We start from the raw sequence: 19099 nt of genomic DNA on the forward strand, positions 1-19099 counted from the left end.
TCTGGTGAGCCCTGTGCTGCCACAGACTTCCCATGTAAACCTAGAGAAGTCACTTGTCTCTCTGTGCCTTAGTTCCCCATCTGTAAAAGGGGGATCATCCCTACCTCACAGGGATGTCGTGAGACTAAATAGATTAAAGGGTATGAGGTGCTTAGATACAGTAGTAATGGAGGATGTAAAAGAACCTCCACCAGATGTTTGTTGAGAAGTCATAAGTACCGTAAGCAGCATTTCTCTATCTGTCCATATAGATTCTGATACTGCACCCATCAACACAGCAGCTAAGCGCTGCAATAAGAATCTTAAATGCTGTCTAACCAGTCAAAGCATTGGTAACAGACTGTATTATAATAGTCAGCACCTTTTATCTTAAAAATGCTGTAAAAACATCAACTGACCTACATAGCACCCCCTCCCCTCCTCTCCTCTCTCCCCCACCCCAGAAGCATAATTATTACCTTTTTACACATGGTGAATCTTTGGCAGACAAGTTAAGTCCCAAGGTCTTGATCCTGCAATGGGATCTATGCAAGCAGACCCCATGCCCATATGGTATCTCACTGAATTCAATGAAGCGCCACAGGGTCTGGGTCTCTGCCTAGACAGATCCAGCTGCAGTACTGGGGTCCTTACTTTCAAAAGCGTTCACCAATTTTTGGTGCCCCAGGTTTTGGCCACTCAAGCTGAGATATTCGGGGCTAGCTTTTAGAGGTTCTGAGCATTCAGGACACCACTCAATTTAAATGGTAATTGTTGGTGTCCACACCTCTGAAAAATCAGGACCCTGAGAGGCAGCTAAAATTGTGGACACTTGTGATAATGCTGGGTTTAAGTTTTCAGAACCTGGTACCTGAACTCCATATACATAATATATGGTGATGGGTAAAAACTGGCAACTGAACACCATCAGTATATAGTTGAGAGTACAAAAGCAGTTGCATACATTCATCTGTTTGCTCAGTAAGTTATCCTGTTTAAATGTGAGACTCCATATTTTGAGCCTGATTCACTGCTATATTGCTCTGCTTTTACCCAGCTGTCACTCCTGTAGAGTGGTGAGTCAAGACCTTTGTGCACACAATCGACCAGTTGCATCTGCATGCTCATATTTTAAACACATAATTAATTTACACAAGCAGTTGCGGTGCCTCACTATTTAAAAAAAAAATCTAACTCTAAAAGCTGAAGAAGAATTTTTAGTTCCTCTAGACAACACACCACACAAGGTATCTGTCTTGCGTATCACTAAGGTTCTTCTGACCTTTGAATCTAAATAAGTAATAAAAACACATAACTGCACAGTCACAGGATCCCTTGTCTTTGAAACATGGTTTTGAGTTTACAAACCTTGAAAATTAAATTGCCATAAAATTAATTTATGCCAAGAGTTTAGATCACATGAAATCTGGAAGCAGCCACTGACTACAGTACAAATGAGACAACGGATACCTTTGTTTTTAGATAGATGGTTTACTTGAAACAGACCTGAATTAAGTGTTCAACAAAGCCCTTGCAGAACAATGTACAACAATGTGTTTTGAACTCTGTTTATTTTCATTAACACAGGTAGCCACAATAAAGTACAAAGGGCCCATTCTTGTAGGTTAAGTCATAAAAATGCCAGGGCTGCCCGGGCGGGGTGGCGCGCAAGTGGGGCAATTTGCCTCAGGCCCCGGGCCCTGCAGAGGCCCCCACGAGAATATAGTATTCTATAGTGTCTTCCGTGGCACTTCAGCAGCGGGTCCTTTAGTGCCGCCGAACACACCTGGAGTGAGTGAAGGACCCACAGCCGAAATGCCGCCGAAGACCCAGAGCGCCGCCGGGTGAGTAAAAATTAAAAAGGCGCTTAATTAATTAAAGGGCCCCTGAATTGCTTTGCCCCAGGCACCCTGAATCCTCTGGGTGGCCCTGCAAATGCACCAGACTAATGGATAATTCATAGAATTGTAGTACTGGAGGGGACCTCAAGGCGTCATCTAGTCCAGTCCCCTGCACTCATGCAAGGACTATGTATTATCTAGACCACCCCTGATAGGTGTTTGTTTAACCTGCTCTTAAAAATCTCCAACAATGGAGATTCCACAATCTCCCTGGGCAAATTATTCCAGTGCTTAACCACCCTGACAGTCAGGAAGTTTTTCTAATGTCCAACCTAAACTGCTCTTGCTGCATTTTAAGCCCATTGCAATTAAATTCATTCTACTTGGCTCATACATAGCCAGATCCTGCAGTCCTTATTCCAGCAAAGCTATTACTGAAGTCAGGGAGAGCTTTCACTGAGTGGAATGGAGAAAAGGGCTGGAGGGTCTATGTGGACAGTGAGTATAGGATAATTTAGCAAACATAATTTAAGATGAAAGAATATATTTACTTACTTCCAGCGAACTCTTGTCCTCCCAGACTGAATAAAAACTGCTGCTTTTTTTCATTGTAGTTCACCCCTTTACATATTCCTCCAGGCTTTGAGCTTCTATTCCAGTCATTTCTGTGGCAGATCAACACATCTGGGTAGCTCATCAACCCACACAGGATAGTACCTAGATTCAATTGAAGAGAGAATTGTTTGTTTATAATAATACTTATACTGCACCTTTGTAATCACGAAATAAACCTCAACACCACAGTGAGACTGATAAGTGTTATCCCCTTTTTAAACTGAGAGAAGTGGATGCTCAGAAAATTGGGCCAATTTTTAAAATTTGAATGAATAAAGCTGAGCACCTAAATTCATGCCTAAGACATATAAGCTTGTAGCCTGGTTTTCAGAGATGCTAGGCACCCACAAATACCTCCTACTTTATCAAATAACATTGAATAATAATTAACACCACCCAACTGTGTGCAAGGCATTTCATAGCAGACCTAGACAGAGACACTCATGGCCTCAGAAGTCTTACAATCTTGGGCCCTGAACCAACACAGCACTTAGGCATGTGTTTGAATGCTTTATTGGACAGGGGCCTGAATTCAGTCAACTTAGGTGTCAATCTTTCCCAAACTTATACCGTAAGTCAGCATGGCCAGGTGTAGAATCCAGGAATTCTGGCTCCCAATCTACTCCTATAATATCTAGACTCATTGCATTCTTGGTTTGTGGCTGCTGTCATGGCTCAGACATAAAGGTATTCTACATGTACTTAAAATGTCCTTTAATAATTCACTCACTAAGTAAAAGTAAGTATTTCCTACTAGCAGTGAATGTGCTAAATTTTTAACCAAAAATACCAGTCAGATCCCTGCATTTTGAGACATTATTGACCCAAACATGCTATCACAGGTAAACAGACAGCTTCATAATGTGCAGCCATTTCCTAATCTCTTCCACACATTCAGATAGTAAGACCTTAAACACATAAAAGGGAGGCCAACTCATTCTGACAATGAATGCATGCAAAGTGTACAAAACTATAGTGGGTTGCTTTTCATTTTGTATTGTCCTTAACAGAAATATGATGGGCCTGATTCACGACTGCATTACCCCAGTTTTGTGCTGATGGAAATCCAGTGGCTTCACTGGAGTTACACTAGATTACACATTAGTTAATCAGGCCTGCTGTGCTTCCACTTTGTTGAATGACTCGTGACTTTCTACAGTATCATCATGCTGTGGTCTGCATCATTAGCTCTCATTTTAAAATGACATGAGCCAAAAAACTAAGCAATGAAATATATCATGAAGTTTAACATAGGAAGTAGAAATGAAAAACAAATATCAGGGTATCAATCCCGAAAGAGCAGAAATATACTAACTGTACCACATCATAAATAAAATTGCAAGTTATTAACAATGAATTTGAAACATCAAAGGTTGTTCATCTTGGCATTTTGCACAAAAAATACACCCCAAATCTGCCAACAAAATCAATCTTGGTAAATACACTCTGTTAGACCTTCATTAATAACTTGGACTTTGTGTACAATACACATAATCCGTTACCAAGAATTAAAGTTCCAGAAAAATGATAGCTAAAATGCCAGCCAAGATTCCTTTAAAAACTGACTTTCTTTCACATATTTATTGCCACATGGGAACTAACATTTCTTCCATAATTCTGACACGAAGGAAAGTTTCTATCCAAAGCCATTGATTTGCAAAGCACTGAATTTTCACATGGCATAAATAAATCTTGTGCTAGGAATAATGCAGATGTTCTCTGGGAAAAAAACAGTATTCGCCCATCTAATCAAAGACCATATTATAATGCACAAGGGGCAAAGTCACGATTGCACAGACAACCCTAGATCTGGCATTTTCTAACTGTTAAGTGCTGCAGTCTCAGGCTCTGACCTTGGAAAATCAGGCCCTTACAAGTGTATTTAATTTTATACCTATGAACATTCCCATTGAACTCAATGGTACTATCCATGTGCTTAAAGTTAAGTATAATATCATCCTTTGCAGAATTAATGATGATTTGTTAATGCAGTTTTTTGTATCTATTACGCTACAAGAGTGCATGATTCTTTAGAAATGTTCAAGACAAGCTGTCCCTGTCCCAGTGAGCAAACCCCATTCATAGCACTTTCTACCATGAGCAGCCCCATTGCCAAGTACAATCAACTGCTTGGAAATACAAGAAAGAGTCGAACAATTCTTGGAGAACCCGTGTTGTAAAATCAAATGCCTCAAAGAGGCCCTGATTCAGCACAGCTCTTCAGCACATGCTTAACTTAATTAAGTCAATGGGATTTAAATGTGTTTATAGTTAAGCACATGCTTAAGTGCTGGTGGTAAATGGGCCAGATTGAATACTACCATTTACTTCAAAAGGTATGACCTCTCGGACCATATCCCAATATCCAAGCCAGGATACACTATATTAGAGAGCAACAGCTACAGAAATGTACACTGAGTAATGAATATCATCATGACGGGTAAGCATAGCCCTTAAAGATGATACAGCAGATAGACCATAAATCTGATTGATTGACAGAGAATCAATGATCTTGCCAAGATATTTGGGATCAGTCTTGAAGTCAGTGAGATGCACTGCACAGGATGATACATGTTTGTTTAGTGGGAGTGCTGGATTGAGTTAGTGGCCTATGATATACAGGAGGTCAGACTAGGTGATCTGATGGTGCCTTCTGGCCTTAAACTCTGTTATTCTAACTTTAGGAAGGACTGTAGGGGATATGGATAAGGCAAGGGAGAGAATGCATGAGAGGACAGAATGGACAAGACTGCCCTGATCAATGTAATAGCCTTTGCACTTGGGTTGGGCTTTGCACTTCATCCATCTCACTGAGTTCTAGTTTGACTCCAGTGATTATGGAGTATCTGGAAACCATAACCTGATGTAAAAAGTTGAAAAGCTCCTTTTCCTGCTCATAGAAAAAGGTAATCAGTTTATATTTTAAAAAGAAAAGGAGCACTTGTGGCACCTTAGAGACTAACCAATTTATTTGAGCATAAGCTTTCGTGAGCTACAGCTCACTTCATCAGATGCATACTGTGGAAAATTTATGCTCAAATAAATTGGTTAGTCTCTAAGGTGCCACAAGTACTCCTTTTCTTTTTGCAAATACAGACTAACACGGCTGTTACTCTGAAACCTGTCTTTATATTTTAAACATTTCATATTATATTTTAATTCCCCCATCAACATACAAGTACCCACTTCTGGCAAACTTGCTGATAACCCTCATTATTGCAGTATATGCCATTTTAAAGATGTATACAAATACAGAAAGGGGATTACTACCATAGACATCCAGTGTTTAGACATTCTGCCTGCCCACATAATGGAGTGAGATTCACCCCTCGACAAAGGGCAGCCCAAGGTCTATGCGCCACTTAAGTCTCAATTAGGCCAATAGGATTTAAGTTGCACATAGGCATAACACTGGCCCTCTACACAGGCATGAATTGCACCCAGTGGTTTGCTTCTGTTAAGTTTCCCATTGTATGGGATAATATTTTGCCTTTGCAGTTTGAACAATATTACCTCCATCAAGTACAACATGACTGAGGATAAAGCCATCACAGCAAGGATCCTGGCTGCAAGCCTGACGGCAGAAGAGATGAACGTCTGTCAAAGACGTGCCAGCTGCTGAGAGAACCACTGAGCTGTACACGCCAGAGAGCACATTCTGAAAATCCGTCAGTTCAAAGATCTTGAGACCAGATATGGTGAATTCTTGTCCTGAACAGAACAGGAAGAAAAAGAAATGAGTGTTCCAACAAGTGCAGGAGGCAAAGCAATAGCCGCAGAATATCTCCAGACCTAAGCTGGCTCTATGTTTTATAATAAAAGCCCAACATAGCAAAATCGTTCTGGCCTTTAAGTTTCATTACAAATCTGAAACTCACACTAAGTTCACCAACAGGATTACATATTCAGGCTACTATGATCTTTCTCAAATCTCAGATAGTCTAAAACACCAAGATGCAAGGCAGAAGTCTCTGCCCAGGTTCAAGTGGGACTTGGCTTAATTTTGAGCAAGTCTGAGCTCAGTTTACAATTTCTGATAGAAATCAAATGAAATAGTGAAAGGAGATGTTTTGGACCCAGGCCTAGTAGAACTCTGCCATTTGGGATGGTTTGTTTTGAGCTTTGGAGTTTGAGCAAGGAGTGAACAAAAAACCCACATGAACAAAAAACACATAGGACAGATAATATTGTGTGGCTGAATGGTACCTTACACCATGAGTAAGTCCTGTTGAAGGCAATGAGATTACCTGGGGAGCAAGGTATTTCTCAGTGTAAGAGTATCACAATTTGTGTCAAAATGAGCCAAGATAGCCAAACAATGCAGTTCTACAACAGACACAATGAAGTGACACATCAAATACAACTTGTTTTTGCCAAGAACTTTCTTTTTGTGAAAAATCTGTATTTCTGCTCCAAGCAGATTCTAGAGTTCCTTCTGATGAGACATTAAGGGAGACAGGTTTGAATGGGGGTGCTTATCCACAAGATTGTGTGTGTACTCTCTCTCCACAGAAATGGATATTTTTAAGCAAGAGGTGCAGGTGCAAATTTTGTGTGATTCATTTAGATGTTCATGTTTGACATTAAAGATTGACTCAAACTGTAAAGGAAAAGGCATCAAAGGTGCCCTATTAAATGTGTTTTTTGTAGGGCTTTGGGTTTGTTTTTGTTTGGTTGGTTTGGCTGCATTTATTTTGTTAAAATAATTATCTTTGTGCTGTCTTGACCTGAAAATTTGAGGAAATAATATAATTAAAATAATCAACCTAGAAACTTTCAGATATAATCACCTTCAGTCACACTTACAACAGAGCATTAGCTGATCCTGAGATATGAAATGAGGCACTACATAACATAGTGATTCTACATGCCCACATGTTGCTATGCATTTCAGCCAATGTTGATAATTCTTATAACATTTTGTAGTTGCTTAAAAGGTGACCAATGTTGAGTTTTAGGCCCCAATATTTTGATATTATAAAAATGGTTTTGCTAAATCTAATCTGAATAGAAATATTTTTGTGATATTGTTGAAATTTTGATGACATTTTAAAAAATTTGAACATTCCCCTGAATGTTGTGTTTATACAGCACCTAGCACAATGGGGTTCTGATCTAAGACGAGGTGTTACAGTAATACTAATTAATAATATTACTAATAGTTTAAAAACTGACCAGCCTCGTATTACTGCCCAAGCCAGGAGAAATGCCAAATGTATAGAGCATAAATGGTGAAAAGCAAATTCCATTTTAATGATCTAAGGTTTTACTAAGGAGGAAAAATTAGAACAAGATTTTAATTTTGAATATGATTCTTTATAATATTGTGTCGGATTTCTGTAATTAATAAATATTCAGAAAACCTAGGCTAACTAAAGACTCCCCACCATACAGAAACACAGAAGTAAGAGAATAGGCTAAGAATGACCAATGCCTTTCTACTCTTCTCATCTGCCCCTGCCCTCTCACCCTCCTCCCCCAGCCCCACATTGCAGTTCCAAGGAACTAATGGTGTGGGACATACCCACCTGATCCTAAACTCCTGCTCAGCACCCCAGAGGATGGCAAAAAAACCCACTCAAGCTCCCTATATATAAATCACACTGCAAGAAAATAAATCTCAATAGAATCAAAAAACCTTTATCCGTTATTTCTGGAAGAGTGACGGAGATTGTCGTGCTGCTATTCGGTGCCTGACCCTGCAAAGACTCATATCCTTATGGAGTTGAGGCCTAACTGTTGGCAGGGTCCGTTTTTCACTTTTCTAGACAACTGACCTATCAGTGGAGGTTCAGTACCTACCTTTTTTCAGATACACGGTCACTTCATCCTTCTCTGGGTTCCTCACTTTAAGCAGGCAGCTAAGATTAGCAATGCTAGTGGCATCAGAATTTCCCATAACACCTTTCATCTGAGACAGACAGAGACACTATAAAGGTGCTTTAATTCATAGCCGGGAAAATACAGTCTATTCAAGCTTATGAGGATGATGAATTAGTATATACTGTTCATAGTTGCCACAACTCCCTGGGGCCCTCTAGTTCTGCTGTTTGATCACAATTCCATCAGCTCAGGGCATAATTCTTTGATGCTACTCTACCGTATTAATAATGACAACGTAGTTTCATAAACAATGAGTTGCCTTAAGAAAGTGGCAAAATGCCATCGAGCTCAAGACCCTCGACTGTAGGAATGGACAAAGATCTGACAAGTGACACGATTATCTGTTTCAGTGTTCGCATAGCCTAGATCTTTGAAGAATGGGAGTTTGTGAATGGTGATTTGGTTGGAGTTGTAGCAGATCAGCTCAGGGGAGGCAAACATCTTCTAGGAAAGACCTGTATAGGTGGCATTCTGGCAAATTTAAGATTAGTTTTCTTATTTCACATGCAATAAGGGCAGGCAGTGCTGTCCAGGAGTTAGAACAGGAGATTTGGAGCCCAGATTGCTGTGTTTTATTCCTGACTCTACCACTGACTCAGTGTGACACTCTGGACATGTCAATTCATCTCACTGTCGGTTTTACTGATACTCTGACGCAATATTGGGGGGATGCTATTCATGACAGGGATGCAGGAATTAGAGAGCACTTTGCTGTTTCCAAAATGTTCAAAAGTGACTAATGATTTTGGGTACCTCCATTTTAGGGTGCTGAAATCAAAGCTCCTTAAAGGGACCTGATTTCTAGTGGGTGTTTGTCCAGCACTTTCTAAAAATCAAGCCTCTTTAAGGTGTCGCAACCAAACACAGAGGCACCCAAAAATCACTTTTGGAAAACCTTGACTCTCATTTCTTTGCTAACCCACCAGCACTTCACCATTACCATAATAGAACACAACATCTAAACAGTCAGGAAACTCCCTGGCATTCTGACAATGGGTTCTCATACTGGCTGTCAGGTATTGTACAGGCTATGCATTTTAAAGAAGTGTCATTATTTACCAGTCCAGACGTGGTACAGTTGAAGTTGGTTTCAGCAGCACTGTGCAGTTCACACAGCACCTCAGAACCTGGAGCAGATACTGTGATAAAGCCACATGACTCATCCGTCTCACAATCTGAAAGCATGAAAGAAATGTAAAGGTTCACCATTTCGTTTACACAAAGCCACATGTTTCCAGCTGGCTGATAGCTATGTCTTCTATATACATAAAGACTCCTTTTACTGAATTTGAACTATAACCCTCAGCTATATTACAACTTGCACCAGTTTAACTAAAACAGGTTTTTAAATCAATTTATACCAATTTAACTAAACTGCTGCAAAACCCTGTTTGGACACACTTAAATCACTTTAAATTTAGCTTATATCGAGTTAGCGTCACTGGGTCACGAAGCTCCTTGAGCTAAATTGACATAAGCCAGGTACAAATTGATTTAAGTCTCCACACAAGTTTTGCAGCAGTTTAGCTAAATCAGTTAAAAATCACACCTTTAGTTAAACTAGTGCAATGTGTAAACGAAACTGGAATTTCCAGACTGGATCAGACCCCCCATGTCTACCTAGTCCAGTAGTCCGTCTCCAACAGTGGCCGGTTCCCGCTGCTGCAGAGGAAGGTGCAAGAAACCCAGCAGCAGGCAGATATGGGATAACCTGCTCCCAGGGGGTATAGACCAGGCTTTAGTTACTCATGATTGAGCTGGAGGACAAACTATCTTGATTGAGAGTTGGTATGTAATGTAATGAGCCTGGCTTGTAAGAGTGCTGTGGCCTTTGCTCAAGAAACCAAAGCTGGTCAAAGGATTCCTGGCTAACTATTTCTCCATTGAATTTAGCCCCTTTTTCTTTCTCCGCTTATTGCCTGCCAAGAGACTAGTGAAAGACTGTTACTGGAAGTTGTTCAATGAACATTTTGTGCATAGTGTGTTGCAGCCCTGAATGGTTTGGCACATTTTTTCAGTAGTCAGAATTCTCTATCCAAGCTGTGTGACTAGTCTCACCACACTTTCTGGGGCTGAAACACATGCCAAGTGCCTCCAGACCAGGATCCTTTTTGCTGCTCAGCCACCGTCCCCCTCCACCTCCCTTTCTGTGCCTCTCCTCCTCACTGCCACCCCTGCTGATGTTGTATTCACTTTCTTGCATGATTTTAAAACACTCTCCTATCTCTTTCTGCCTTCTAACTCCCTCATTTCCAAACATAAAAGGGCCTGATCCAAAGGCCACTAACGTCAACGAAAAGATTCCCAGTTGGTTTCAATGGGCTTTGAATTAGCCCCAAAGTTAGGACACATGAGGTGATCAAAGGACTACTTGCAGTGCAAACAGAGGTGATCATGCATGAATATTAAAACTCACAATGTCCCTGTGAGGTAAACAAGGATGGTTTTTCCCTATTTTATCAGTAATGTACAGAGCCAATGTACAGAGTGGTGAGTGGTCTGATTTTTAGGGGTACTGAAACCCATAGTGTCCAGCCATAGTCAACATGAATTATGAGCATTTAGCATTTCTGAAAGTCAGACCATTGATGACTTGTCCAAGGCCACATGGTAATTGAAAGCACATTCACACTTTAGATAAGCTATTACCAGCAGGAGAGTGGGGTGGGAGGAGGTATTGTTTCATGGTCTCTGTGTATATAATCTCTTCTGCAGTTTCCACGGTATGCATCCGATGAAGTGAGCTGTAGCTCACGAAAGCTTATGCGCAAATAAATTGGTTAGTCTCTAAGGTGCCACAAGTACTCCTTTTCTTTTTGCGAATACAGACTAACACGGCTGTTACTCTGAAACCATTCACAGACAGAGACGTCCTCTCTGATATGAGAGGAAGGTCAACAAACACTGATCCTCCCACAGTGAATTTGCTGCTGAACGGAAAGGCAGACAATGCTAGGCTAAGGCATAGCAGTAAATTCAGTCCTTGAAAGCTGTCTTCTTTGGTGACCTCCACCGTATGCCACACACATTTGCTGAGAGCCATCCCTTACCTGAAATGCACTGCAAGAGTGCACTCTGGGAGTCTCCTTGGATGGTTTCTGAGTGAAGGATCCTAGCGTCTTCTGCACCATAGATCAGTTTGGATTCAGGAACTCTTTCAAATTTTCTGAGCACTAAAAGGCAGAGAGCATGGTCAAGTCTCCTGCATGTTATTTCCATTGCTCCTCAGTTTCCAGAGAAACTCAACACAGACTTTACTTAAAAAAAGAAAACTCACGGTGTGTAGGGGGAAGGATTCGTAAGTTAAATGGACAAACAGTATCAGGTTTCTGTGAAACAATCAGAAAAAATGAAAAAGCGTCTGAAACAAACTGTTGCAGAACTCTCCTTGGAGATATTAGATGCTCAGGGCCAGGTCTCTGTTTGGAGCAGAATGTATTAGAACGAGGCCATAAATGGGCAAGAAGGTGACTTCTTGCTTTTCAATCTTCAGGTTTATGCAAACTGTGAGCTCTATTTGGGGATAAGCATTCATTTTACTGTTGGGCTGAGTAGAGAAAAGGGAGCCAAGGAGTTAATGAATAAGGTTATTAATCTGACACATTGTGTGTACGTAGGATCTGCAACCACCCAACCTAAATGTGACCACTTTCACTGGCTGAGACAAACCTCAAACGTACAGAGAAGATTGTAGTCCCCTTTGAGTGTAAGATATTTAGGGTAAGGAGACTCTCTCACCACACACAGTGTCTTGCACCATGGGGCTCAATCTCACTTGGAGCCTCTAGGAGTTACTGGAATATAATTAATAATAAGAATTAATTTATATCTTGTTATAACTCTCTTTGTCTCCTTGGCATGTAAGATTAGTTTCCTTTAAAGATCAGTCAGAAGCTCAAAGGGAGTTTAACTGAGTCCAATTAATTTAATGTGAGATAAATTTACAATATTGTGTGTGTCAAATCTGAATGTGGCCCTTAGCATGCAACTGGGCCCATCAGAGAACCAGGCATCTTCCCTGTTGTTATTCTCGGATGTTAAAGAATACACCGAAAGGGAGCTACCTTTTCTCTGAGTGAAGATCATAAGAATGGCCATACTGGGTCAGTCCAAAGGTCCATCTATCCCAGTATCTTGTCTGCTGACAGTGGCCAATGCCAGGTGCTTCAGAGGGAATGAACAGAACAGGATATCATCCAGTGATCCATCCCCTGTCACCCATTGATGGACCTATCCAGGTCCCTCCAGGTGAGAGATGTGCTTGCACTGTAAATCAGTGATTGCAGTCTGTAGCAGTGCCAGTTAATCACTTTTCAAAGCCATAAATTCACTTGTGATTTTTTTTTTAAAAGGGGGGGGGGAAAAGAAAGCCTGGATAGCATCCCTCCAAACCTGGTAGGTTTTTGGTTCATCAAAGCCAGATTTATTCCCATGTAGATGGAAAAGTGAAAAATAAACGCTTCTTTTCTTTTCCTCCAACTGAACATGACCCTAAAATAAAACCTGATTGTCATATTTGTCCTTGAGAGGAGGAAAGGAAAACAAGACTATTTAATTAGTCATGCTGGATATATAACAACTCCAAATAATGCAATCTTGTCATGGAAGCAGAGTCCAAATCATTTTGCTACACAAAGCCACTTTGCTAAAGCAAATATCCCAGAAATGGTCTCCAGTACAACAGGAAGTTCTGAAGCAAGGGAAAACTGAATGTGGTAGTCTGTGTGGAATATCCTGACTTTCTTTGGTCATTAGCGGAGATTCTATTACAGTACAGGGAATACAAGCTAAATGGAGAGAGTGATGTTAGAAGAAAAGTCACCAGCAGGTTGGTAATACCCTTGGATGGGGTAGATTGAAAAGTGCTGTGACTGATGTTTTTACTTCTTTCTTGTGATGACATGAAACACAAAGGGTAACAGAGTTACTACAGATTTTCCTTAGCGTCACTAAGAGCATAAATTGGACCAATACGCAAAGATTTGGAGAGAGCAAAAACTTCTCCTCTTGGATCCTTGCAAATCCTTCAGCCACTCGACAAGGGGTGGGGCGGAGGTCAGACCACAGCTCCAAGAGGTTTAAATTATAGTCTGGTTCTCATGCCAGCTAATTCCCTTGTGACCTGGTGAAATGTATCCTCCCTTTGGGTTTCCACCGGGGTGGGAGTGGGGAGATATCCTCAGAGGGTGTAAATCAGTACAGCAGCATTGACTTCTGGCCCATAGTATCCGCTAAGGTCTCTCCGGGAGTGTAGGGGATGAGCTGACCCATGTGGCCTGACCACCTCCTTTCCTTGGCCGACCACCAACCGAGGGGAGGTTTCAGACTGACTGTCAATAGAGCCTCCCCTGGGTCTAACACAGCCAAAGCAACCAGGCATCCTGAGCTGGACTCAGCCCCTAGAGCTCTCTGCATGGAGTAGCTGCAGGCTCAGCTCTCATTCCCCTGCACATCTGAGTGGAATAGCGAAGAAGAGATGTTACACCAGGATCCAAGAGCCGAGCTCTTGTCCAGAAATGTCTGGATAAACCACAGAATAAAAGCTGAGGATCAATTTTTAAAACAATCATTTGTCCTCTTAAAGCAAAACAGCCAGCGCTAATTGACAACAAATGTTTGTTGTTGTCAAAGCTGAGTCAACAGGTGCTTTTGATAAAACTGTCATTTTCTGCTTGGAAAGAACAAAGGAGTAAGCCAAAAACAGAACACCAAAAAATCCTGCACTTTAACGAGGCTGGGAAGAGGGCTGAAAGGCAGGGGATTGAGCGGGGTAAGATGGGGGAGAAAAGTTTTCCTTCTTAAAGTACGATGCCAAAACCATTCAACGCAGAACAGTTAATTCCTTCTATTCAAATGCACAGGCTGAATGACTGCTGTCTTTATGGCTGGTTAAAAAAACAAAACTTAAACAGATTTCAATTTTCAGGAAAAAGTCAAAATAAACTACATTTTTAAAATTTTGTTTGAAAATGTTCATGAAGGATTTTCATTTTTGGATGAAAATGTTAGAGGTTTGTTTAATGTCTTTTTCCCTGGGGAAGGAGCTTCCCATTTTCTCTTTAAAAAAATTAAAAAGAAAAAAATTCCACAGGAAAAGGGAGAGAGGTAAAAAAAAACGTTAGGGAGCAGTGGGACAAAAGAAACCCTAGACACAAAAACGTTTTTAAAAATTAAATACTTTGTTTCATGAAAAAAAATTGAAATAAAAAATGTTGAAAACTGAAAATTTTATGTTTTTTTTTCAAAAATATATTTTCTGTCAAAAAAACCCTGCATAATGAAAAACGTTCAACCAGCCCTAACATTAATGAATTTGCTGTTGGTTGTTCATCACTGTCGGGATGGAAATAGAATTGCACAGCTGTGTCTCATAGGCCCTGTTCTGATAACTGTTAATGAAGATTCCTTTTTAATTCAAATGATAGGCATCTATACTCTTGGCGGAGGAAGATGTAGATTCCATCCATGCTGTTGCCATACAATTCTGAGTGCCCATAGTTTGCAACATAGGGGGAATGAGGACACCCCAGGTGGGCCTAGATTTTGTTATAATTTATCACTTTCTATTTTAAGAAGGAGATTTTTTTCCCCAGAAGACAGATAACTTAGAAAGAGAGAAGAGCTATTGGGTCAATCTTATCCACCCCCTTCCACTATCAATCTTCTCTCAAAGCAGTATCAGCCACCCCAGATTACACAATTATGTCCCATTCTACAATATAGTTAATGGAGCTGCTCAGGATGGAAAAAGTAAAAGCACCCACATTCCCCCCCCCTTTTTTTTTAACTAAAAAATTGGGATTTTTTGAAATGCAAAATATGGTTGAAATTGCCAAAAAAAATCAACAAGTTCTAGAGTTGCTCAGAAATCAGGGGGATTTTATGAAAATGCCATTGACATTTTTCCTGAATTTTAAAGTTTTGAAGCATCAGCATTTTGAAATTTGAAAAAAATTAGCTAGCTCTCCTAGTTGATAATCTGTAAAGCTAGTACACATATCAGCTACTGGCCTCTACTGGATGGAATCAGAACTGCTTAAGCAGCAGTGATTTTATAACTGTCTAGGTGTGTGAGGGTATTTCTACACCACAGAAAAAAACCTGCAGCACCAAGTCTGTGCCCAGGTCAGTTGACTCAGGCTTGCAGGGCTTGGGCTGCAGGACTGAAAATAGCACCACATTTCAGGAAAGATGTGGAGAAATTAGAGAAAGTCCAGAGAAGAGCAACAAAAATGATTAAAAGGTCTAGAAAACATGTCCTATGAGGGAAGATTGAAAAAAATTGGGTTTGTTTACCATGTAGAAGAGAAGACTGAGGGGGGACATGATAACAGATTTCAAGTACATAAAAGGTTGTTACAAGGAGGAGGGAGAAAAATTGTTCTTTTTAACCTCTGAGGATAGGACAAGAAGCAATGGGCTTAAATTGCAGCAAGGGAGGTTTAGGTTGGACATTAGGAAAAACTTCCTAACTGTCAGGGTGGTTAAGTGCTGGAATAAATTGCCTAGGGAGGTTGTGGAATCTCCATCGTTGGAGATTTTAAGAGCAGGTTAGACAAACACCTGCCAGGGATAGTCTAGATAATACTTAGTCCTGCTAGGAGTTCAGGGGACTGGACTAGATGACCTCTCGAGGGTCCCTTCCAGTCCTATGTTTCTATGATTCTATGAAATTGTTCTGTCAATTCCTTCACTACTGAAAATTTTCATTTCATACATCTTTCATTCAACACATACCAAAAATGTGTTACCAAATTACTGGTAGAAGACAGTACCATGCCATCATTTTTTAAGTAGTGATCCTCATTAATTGCACCATTGATGGCATGATAAAGCTCAGAGTTACAAAATTATAGGCTGAACTGATCACTTTGGTTGAGGGGGAAGTACAAGTTTTCTGGCTGAGGAACATGATTGCAAATGTCCACAAGCAAGTCTTGGGTTGTGTGATGGATTATTTCCTGTAGTTATTAACATCTCCTTATATATGGTATGATTAGCATGTTGAAATGCTGCTTTTCCCTACTCTGTCTGTGCACTTTTAATGGATTGTCTCCTAGCCTTCCATAGTGACCATCTGTTTTATTTCATTTTATGTTTGAGATTCCTGCTCTGGATGCTGTATACAATCTAGTCTGTGGCCGTAGAGTCGTATCTTGACAATAATGCAACATTTATAAATAACTTTTTTAAAATATCAATTAAAATCTAATTGTTAATCATTAAGGGACAGATTAAACTAACCTTATGTATGCTGGAGTCCAGTCCTCTGACTTACCTGGGATCACTCATGGAGTAAGGCACTACACAACATGAGCAAGTGTACCAAAATCTGATAATAAACAGTGACAATGTGTTCATTTGTCTAACACTACAGAGCAGGTCTTATGAGAGCAACCGTGAGTGCTGTTTACATTAGGAAATCCTTTACTCTGCCCTGGTCCTGTTACATTATACTGTAATGACTCCACCAGACAGAGAACAAGAGATGTTCATACAAACAATTTGTTAATTATCCAAGGGTACTTATGAACATACTTCACCCCCTTCCCTTTCAAAAATAATGTTTTCTCCAGTGTAGTAAATAAACCCACCAGCAGGGAGAATGGCAGGCATGTGGGATGAGGAAGAGAGTAAGAGACCAGACTTATAGTTAAGTGAATTTCCATAACCTTTCAGATTCAGCTGTCCTTAGAAACCAGAATTTTGTTAAGGAGAAGTTACTTGCATAGGATCAAAGTGAATGCAATTAGTTTTCTGATACCTACCTAGGCAGTGGGAATCTGTCAATGGGTGGTCTGTTTCAGTCCAGTCCAGTGTCATTCCAAGACTATCAGCACAGAAGGATTTCTTAGTGATGGGATCAGCCTGGGAAGGTCTATACTGTCCATCTTCACTGCACTGTAAACCCTGCCCGTTTCTCTCACAATCTGTGATACCTGTCACAGGAAAGGGAAGAGTTGGGCCACTATGTATCTTGCATTCAGTGTATGAGTAGGACAATGACATTCTAGAAGAAATGGATGCTTATTACTGCCTGAAGGCAGGGGCTCTCTCAAGTCATTTACAGTGAGCATTTCGCAGTTGCCATTCCATCACTTTAAATGATTTTTATTGTTATTTGCATTGTGGTAGAGCCTAAAAGCCCTAGTCATGGACCATGTGCAAACCACAGACCATTCACAAACACGGAACAAAAACAAAGTCCCTGCTACAGAGAGATTACGGTGGGTTCCTTAGGATCCTACCGCACAGGCAAGTCCTTCAGAGAAGGAAGCATGTTTTTATGTGTGTTTGTGCAGTGCCAACTACAATGGGAAGCTGAAATATCAAGAACAGTCATAAGGAGCCACAAGATCTCACCAAACCAATTTGCTGCTGCTATTTTTTTTTTTATTTCCCTGTTCTTGGAGAACCAAGTCCTCCCAGATATTCCTAAATTGCAAAGAGCTTTGCTTTATATTTTAAAATGCTTTTCCCAGTGCTAACTGGAGCTTTTAGTCATTCAGAAGTGACCAAAGGTCTCCTCCACTCCACAAAGGAACAAATCCATAATGACAGTCAGGATTTCACTCTTCTCCCCGTACCCAGCCCAGCAAATCCTCAGCACTTTTTAAGAGACAGCACTCTACCAACAGCAAGCTAGAGGAGAAAAGGGAATAAATCCAAAGGCATAACATTTATTGTTGTGCAAAGGACCAGCATTAGGCCAATGTGCTGCTGAATCCCACCTCCTACTTCTGAAAATGACTTAAGTGGGATTTAAGCAGTGCATATGCTTTTCTCTGGTCCATGGCACTAGGAGGAAATTCACCTACAGAGGGCAGGCCCATATATTTAAGAGTATGATTTTATTTATTATTATTCAAAAATTGGTATAGCCCAATTATCTAAGAGTATTAAAGAAACCCAGTAGCTTTGTAAAATGAGAAAGCAGTGTGCATTTATGTCTGAGATTGCAACTCACTTTTTCATTAATCATAAGCTGACTGGATAAAGGGTTCATGCTTTAAGTGACAATAATGCCCAAGGAATGCATTGACTAAACCCCCCAGTTCATACACCCATAGAAAGTAATCTGTATTGAGAGAGAAGTTTTCCCAAGGAGCTAGTCTACTCTAACATCAGTCTCCTCACATGTGTTTTGGGGAGTAATGCAGAAGGTGATACTAATGGAAAAAAGCATAAATGAGATATATGCCCTCTTCCTTATCAATCACAAAGAGCTACCTATACGAATAAAACCACGGGACAAATTCACCCTGGCATAACTCCTTGACTTCAATGGAGGTTCGAAACTAAACAGATACCAGCCAAAATGCAGAAGTTCACTCCTTCAACAATTCAACCCAAATATCTTCCCCCACGTTATCAACATACCTCTGCTCTCTGCTTCCTCTCTTTTCTGCGCAAGGGCTGATACTGAAAACAAACTGACCTATTTAATCTGTGCATTCCTTTAGGCATCATTGCTTTTATTTTCATCGGTCTGTGGGCCAACAGAGGCAATTCAGGTTGATTTTACTAGTATACAAATTACTAAGTATATTGATCCCTGCCTTATGGGCAAAAGTTGTGCTACAGAAGGGCACAGTTATCAAGGAAAAGTTTTGGTTAGGTCCTTAGAAATTTCAGTGAAGTGAGCTGAGGTAGGTGAGGTAATATCTTTTATTAGAGTAACTTCTTCTGGTGAGAGAGAGAGAGAGTAAGCCCAGACCTGAAGAAGAGCTCTGTGAAAGCTCAAAAGCTCTCACCAAGTAGATACTGAATGACATTCCTCC

At 40.5% G+C, this 19099-nt stretch overlaps 1 protein-coding gene across 1 annotated transcript in view; it reads right to left on the reverse strand.

Annotated features, from left to right (window-relative positions):
• The window catches only part of TG (thyroglobulin), a 204126-nt gene that overhangs the window by 129051 nt on the left and 55976 nt on the right, over nt 1–19099 (reverse strand). Inside the window, exons 22-27 of the mRNA XM_073335054.2 lie at nt 17087–17257; nt 11369–11491; nt 9378–9493; nt 8238–8346; nt 5949–6146; nt 2376–2537 (exon numbers count right to left, since the gene is read on the reverse strand). Of these exons, the coding sequence (XP_073191155.2) occupies nt 2376–2537; nt 5949–6146; nt 8238–8346; nt 9378–9493; nt 11369–11491; nt 17087–17257 (879 nt within the window). The remainder of the gene's footprint in view (nt 1–2375; nt 2538–5948; nt 6147–8237; nt 8347–9377; nt 9494–11368; nt 11492–17086; nt 17258–19099) is intronic.

This window comes from Lepidochelys kempii, chromosome 2 (assembly GCF_965140285.1).
Source record: "Lepidochelys kempii isolate rLepKem1 chromosome 2, rLepKem1.hap1, whole genome shotgun sequence".
In the NCBI taxonomy this organism is placed as follows: Eukaryota; Metazoa; Chordata; order Testudines; family Cheloniidae; genus Lepidochelys; species Lepidochelys kempii.